The 6,647-nt window shown below is 33.5% G+C and overlaps 1 protein-coding gene and 1 non-coding gene across 2 annotated transcripts; both read right to left on the minus strand.

The window, feature by feature from the left end:
- Nucleotides 1–206: 206 nt before the first annotated feature.
- LOC105338216 (uncharacterized) lies at nt 207–4,429 on the minus strand. The gene is made up of 3 exons (XR_010714982.1): nt 3,187–4,429; nt 2,841–2,993; nt 207–698 (listed from the first exon to the last, which is right to left on the minus strand). It is a non-coding gene; the product is annotated as an uncharacterized protein (transcript).
- Nucleotides 4,430–4,671: 242 nt separating this feature from the next.
- LOC136276104 (uncharacterized) lies at nt 4,672–5,686 on the minus strand. The gene is made up of 2 exons (XM_066087072.1): nt 4,775–5,686; nt 4,672–4,686 (listed from the first exon to the last, which is right to left on the minus strand). The coding sequence occupies exons 1-2, from the start codon at nt 5,684–5,686 to the stop codon at nt 4,672–4,674; spliced, it is 927 nt and encodes a 308-aa protein (XP_065943144.1).
- Nucleotides 5,687–6,647: the final 961 nt, after the last annotated feature.

The raw sequence follows: 6,647 nt of genomic DNA on the forward strand, positions 1-6,647 counted from the left end.
TTTTAAATTGATTTGTGAGTAATTTCCTTCATATTTCATTCTGAAAGACACAATGTTTCATCGTTTTTATCTTGAAGTCCAACTCTGATAAACAGTATTTGGCCAAGCTGTTTTTATGAAGCATCATTCAAAAAAATTGTTTCTGAAATTTTAGAAACCTGTACGCTAATTTTTCTTAATACTGGGTAAAAAATCTTTTGAAATAATTTTCTATAGCTCTGTGTAATAATTTATTTTTTCCTCATTAACTTCAAATATTTTTTGTATGACATGACATGACCTACATGTTAGGAAAACTATATAGGACAAAAAGGAATTATACTGGCAGACAGTGTTCGGGTACGAAAACAGCAAATCATCATTTCGTATTACAAAATGAAAAACATTGAGCAAAAAACCATCAACTTTTCGTCACTGACATCATGATTAAGGTATGGATGTTCGCAGTTCACAAGTTGAAATCGTCTTAATGTTTTTTTAGCATACATACACATACTGATAGCTTTCCTTATTAAGTTACAGGTAAGTGCTTTCGACAACACATTTCTCGATTTGTGGGCCTCTCGTGATGTCTGACCCGTGGGATGGCAAATGACTCCTAAGGAAATCCCACCACTTCCTGCAGACGTCAAAGTCCGGTGTCCGAAATGTCACTGGATCTCTTTCATGAATGTATTGCAGATGCAAATCGTAATAATCTACAATCAAAATTTTAGATAGAAATAAACTACAAAAATATATATTTTCATTTTTTGAAAACAATGTTTTTCGCGTGTCATTATTATTATTCTGTAAATAATGTATTATTCGTTAGGGTTTTTTCACGTTAATATTAAGGATCAAGCTTCAGTAATGTTAGCTTTGTAGTACACTTTATGGATGATATCCATTTTTTTTGCACTTCCGGGAAAAAACCAAAACAATAGCAAGACAGCGTAGTTTTGTTTAAGCTAATGGCCCCATCTTAATGATAACAAAGACTAGAGGAAGAAAACATGCAAATCCTATTAACTCTTTTTATAGTGGTAAAGATTATAGATGTGTAATTGCAGCTAACAAACGCTTTAAAATAAAAATTAATAAATAAACTATTAATTGATTATTTTTTGAATTAGTTTTAAAAAAACACTGTTGGGCAAAAAACAAAAATCAAAAGAACTTTCAATGATGACAGGTTACTTTTTCTTTTTTCGACTTTTTTTTACAATATGTATTTTATTAAATCTTTTTAAACAATATACTAATACATGTTCGCATGATAACAAAGAAAAAGATAAAAATAAAAATGCCCAGGGGCCACACCACTCAGTAACGCTCGCTATAACTTTAAAAACAGCTGGTGACAGTGTTTGAAATCAATTACATACTATCCAGCCTAATGCAAAGAATGTAATCAAAAAGAGCAAATCTAGCACAGCCATAGCCCCTGCAGAGTGTAAGTCTATTTGATTTGTTTTAGCTAATTACAAGTCATCAACGATTAACCTATTTTATTTGTGCACCTAACAAAAATTTGCATTCAGTATTTTAAAGCATCTGCTTTTGATTTTTTTAACCCATAAATGTTTTCTATTTGAAATAGATAATAAAACTGAAATTCAACAATGCAAACTTAATCTACAACCCTACGTCTTGCCCCCCCCCCCCCCCCTCCTACCACGCCGCACCCCTGGAAAGAAACCGCAATTTCTTACCCTTCTAAGTTTAGTGGAATTTAATAATACATTAGAAACATGCGCATACTTGTTTGATGTTATAATGATTGTACACAAGTACAGCTACACTCTACTGCTATATAAAAACTTATTTTATGTGCGATTCTATCATTACAACTCCTAACCCGACTTCACATGGGTGAAAGCAACACGGAATGAAATATATGGTATAATTGCTTTAATTGTATAATTGTGTTAATGCCAATTTGTGAAAATTTTTAAGTTGGAATATTCAACGTTATTACACTTTGAGAAAAATCAATTTTCAAAGTGCGAAAAAAATTACTTTTCCATTTACATCTTTATTCTTATAGCAAGTGTACCTGTTTTTTTAGGTGGCCCCTAAAAAGAGCAACATGGTTGATTTTCTTGAAACGTCGTTTATATACTAGAATTGGTATATGAAAAATGACAATAAAAAACTATCAACCATCTCAAAAATAAAAAAAACGAAATACAAATTCAAAGCAGAGCAACACGGACCTCTAAAAAGATAGAGGTAGGATCAGTCCCTAGGAAGAGTGAGCATCCTCTGCTGACCGGTCATACCCGCAGTGTACACTTTGTCGTAATCGGGAAAAAGCAGAAAAGTCCGTAGACAATTAGGTGATTAGTAATGGTCTCACAATTAGCATGAAAAAAAAATCAGTCAGCATGCGACCAAGTGGAAGATTGTAATTGCTAACAATGTAACAGATGAGTAAAATATAAAAAGTTTAGCAAAAAAAATGAAAACGAAAATAAACAGACAAAAAAAAAAATTTTAAAAAACGAAACAAAAAGAACAAAGAAACAAAAGAAAACAACTTCCTCGACAAGTTTCAGAATCTCTTATCTTAAATAAGATTAAAATTGTCTTTATTAAAGATTTTGCTTTTATTATCATGGGAACCATTCACGATACGAAGCACTTAAAATATTCATGCTTCTTCTTTTTTTGTTACTTCAAAAAAATATCAAATGAATCAATTTAAAATTGAAAAAAAATCAGTGTCATCCGAATTTTGAAAATAACTTTGTTCAAAAAGGTTAAAGTTAACATAAGAAACTCCAATGTTTCAAACAATTGAATATTCATTAAAAGGTGATTTTCAATATGTAAAATAAATATGAAGTCTTACATACTTTTTGATTGGATGACGTCTACATGCTTGAATTCGGAGAGCTCCGTTTGGTGAATCGTGTTTGATTTCCACGCGAGAGTAAGCGGGAATCCATTCTGAACATACAGAAGCACAGGCTGGATATTGTCGTTGAGTGTTTTTAAAACAAATGGCCCTGGCAGAAAAAAAGTTAAATATATCTAATGCTTACCTAGTTAAAGTATTTTACTGAGATACATATTTAATCTCTAAAAAAACAAAACCACGAAAGTAAAACATTCAAGAAAGATTTTAACTTTTAAATTAAGTAAATTCTATTCGTTCTTTAATAAAAAAAAATACAATATCAATGACTAATGATAACTCACCCGGTGGTAACAGTACTGTTCCTCCTTCCAACAACGATTCATGTGATTGTAAATGCAACAATGGTTTTGTGAAAATCTTTGGTAGTGCCTGAAGAAAGCGCCAAAGATAATCACAGAGGATAACTGCCAAATCTTTAGAAACACGCTTTTGACAAAAATGAAACTCTATTGATAGAGTGCCTTTTGTCAAGCTATGTGATGCATACAGCAATGTTTCAAAATCTGCGTGCCTCTCCAAGGAAGTCGATTTCATTTTGATGTACTGGTGATCTCCACTTTCTGTATCAAACAGAAAAGAATGACATTCATGCACGTCATTGTTAAATTCAGGAAGTTCTTTAGTAAAAACATATGGGAATATGCTGTAAGGAATGCTTTCTTTCATATTTGTGTTGATTTCGTTCACAATTTGTTGAATTGTTAAACTAGCAATAGACATGTCTGGTGACATAATCGGTATGAAATTGGAGCAAGCTGCCATTTGGTCATTACACTCGGAAATTGCCGCTCGCACGTCAACCTCCATCATAACTGGTATTCTATCTACGTTTGTGACTTGGTTCAAAATGATTTGGAAAGCACTTGCTACTATGCCGCCGATTGTCCAACTATTTTTGGATGCAACATCTTGAATTCCGCTCATATCTATGAATGGTATATTTATTTTACTAACTTTATTGTTTTGAATTTCTACAAGAGTAGAATCAATCCGTTTTAAGCTTGCAGGTTTTTGGCACGATAACAAATGGTTTTTAAAGTACGTTATGCACCTGTTTGCAACAGTATGCAATTTACTAGAACCAAGTGAAACTATGTCAAAATTTGTCTTGTTAAGCCACTCTGGGACCCTTTGGTTTGCAATAACATACTCCGAAATGTTTTGTAAATCGTGAGAAAAGATTTTTCCACAAAAAACATCAAAGTGTGCACGATTGCAAAAAATATGAAGGATACCTTTGTTTTTCATATTTATATAAGCAACAGATATTGCTTTATCTCTACAGTCAATCATTTGGGATGAAAATTGCTCTTCCTCTACACTTTTAAATGGAAGCATAAAGTCTTCTATATCCGTGATCGTCTGAGAGGTACCGCTGTTTGTGTTAATCGTATTGTCTACAACTCGAACACTGGGGTTAACTCTTATCATTAATTGCAAAATCTTTTCCCACAATTCTGGTTTATTTATATCTGCAGAAATTTCATAAGAGAACACCAGGACTGAATTTGTTTGTTTAATGTATTCAAAATTTTTTCTGGTGGCAAAATCCTCATAGATATGTCCACCGCCTGCATTCATTTTTCCAGCCATGCTCTCGAATTCCATTCTCTCTTTTAGAAATAACGCTAAGTCACTGATTGTAATTCCGCCTGACAACAACTTAATAAGAGGAATTCTCACGTTCGTGATAGAAAATATTGTGTTAATGATTTCAATTGCATTTTGAGAGTCGACTCCAAAGTGTACTAATGAGTTGGTTTCAATTAACTCCGAAACATCTACAAGTAAAACTTGTGCAGATATTTGTTTTATGAGATCTATCATATTTTGAGCAGTTTCTGTATTGCCATTTAACACATGTTTGACTTTTCTCATTTCTTCTTCTTCTTCTTCTTCTTCGGGGGCAATTCCTGCGTATTTTGAATCTTCCCATTTGAGGTTGTTGAAAGTAAATATTTCTTTAATATCAATATCGGCAAAAAGCCCCTGGGTTCTTTCTGAAATAAGCATTCGAGTGAGGCAATTTAGAATTTGTTTTTCAGATAATACTTTTGTTCCTTTGTGGCTAAATATTTCTTGAAGTGAAGCGTCGGAACCCATTCCAACGTCTAAGGCTCCCCAATTGATCGTCTGTCCGGGAAGACCTATCGACCTTCTGTAATGAGCAAAACTGTCTAAAAATGCATTTGCAGCTGCATAATTTGTTTGGCTGTAGTTTCCAAACACAGAAGCTATGCTTGAATGCATAAGGAATATGTCAAGCTCCAAATGCTTTGTTACATGATGCAGATTCCATGTTCCAAGAATCTTCGCTAAAAGTGGTATCTGGAATTCTTCTTGTGTCATCCTAAGCGCCGTTCTGTCTTTTAATACTCCAGCTCCTTGGAAAACGCCTCTAATTGGTACGCCTGCTAGATCTTGTTGTAGACATCGCATAGTTCTTGTAAGGTCTTTTAAGCTTGTTATGTCAACTTCCCTGTGTAAAATTTTTACACCATGGATATATTTTATGTTGAGGAAACGTTGCTCAGTCTCACTAGTAAGAGATCGTCTCGAAAAAGTAATAATGGTACTTGCTTTTCGCCTTGCAAGGTATTTGACTATGAGCCAACCAAGGCCTGTAAGTCCTCCTACTACAATATATGCGCTGTCATCTCTAATGAGATTTTCTTCAGGTGTTCTTATTTCTAAATGTTCAGTTATTTCTGTAACATCTATTCCACTTGATTGGTTACAAGTGTCTTGTTCTTCGATTTTCTTCAGTAGTTTGAATGCCATTTGAGATAATTCTTGGATATTATTTGGTTCAAATAGTTCTTCAACATCAATGACATGGAACTTAAATGAACTTTCTTTGTGTACCATAAAAAAAGGTAAAATGCCTTTCAATGAAATACATCTTTGCAAATTTGGGTAATGAAGCCGCAACGAAGTTGTTTCGACGTATCCACTGTTTGCTAAAATGATAAGCTCTTTAACGTGCGTGTGTTGTGTCCATTTGTTGCTTGATTGATCTTGGTATTCTATGATGCAGTTTTTCTTTTTCAGTAAGACCCTCAGAAAGTTATAAATTAGGTAGTTCTTTTGACTACATTGAACTAACACACATGTTCTCTTTTCTAGGAGATCAGCAATGGCTTTTGCAATAATGATGGCATGCATGTATCCAATTTTATATTCTTTTAAACTAGATTTTGCAAACACACATTTTCTATCAATCTTCAACTCCGTCTTCAGTTCTGTCAGACAGCAAGCCACTACTTCCGTTTCATTTTTTCCAATCGTTGCTTGTCCGACAACTTCACAGATTCTTATTTCTTCTCCTGTAATATCGATATTCCTATCCAATCGATTAAATTTTTCATCTTTTTTAAAGAAGAAAAAAGTGTCTTCATTGCACACACAAGCTTGAATGGGTTTAACAGAAACTAGATTAGTTTGATCAAATTCTCTGTCGTTAGAAATTATGCCAAAGAAATGGTTTTCATTTTTGTTATTTTGACGACGAATGCAAACAGGTTTTGGTACCCATTTAAAATTGCTTTTGCATGAACGTGTGTGAAAATCATCGGGTAGTGTTGCAAGTTCATTGGCGTACAAAACATGTTCACGAATAGCATATTCACGAGGAACATGTTTACTGTCATACCCCATGTTTGTTGACATGAGTACGATGGTGTGTAATACAAATTCACTGAGATTATCAATGTCCAGTAAAGTAAAAGCCAATTCCGTTCCT

The sequence above is a fragment of the Magallana gigas genome, chromosome 6 (genome assembly GCF_963853765.1).
Source record: "Magallana gigas chromosome 6, xbMagGiga1.1, whole genome shotgun sequence".
Lineage (NCBI taxonomy): Eukaryota > Metazoa > Mollusca > Bivalvia > Ostreida > Ostreidae > Magallana > Magallana gigas.

Coding starts and splice junctions, on each gene's coding strand:
- LOC136276104 (XM_066087072.1), bottom strand. CDS start 5,686: ATGGCATTCAAACTACTGAAGAAAATCGAAGAACAAGACACTTGTAAC.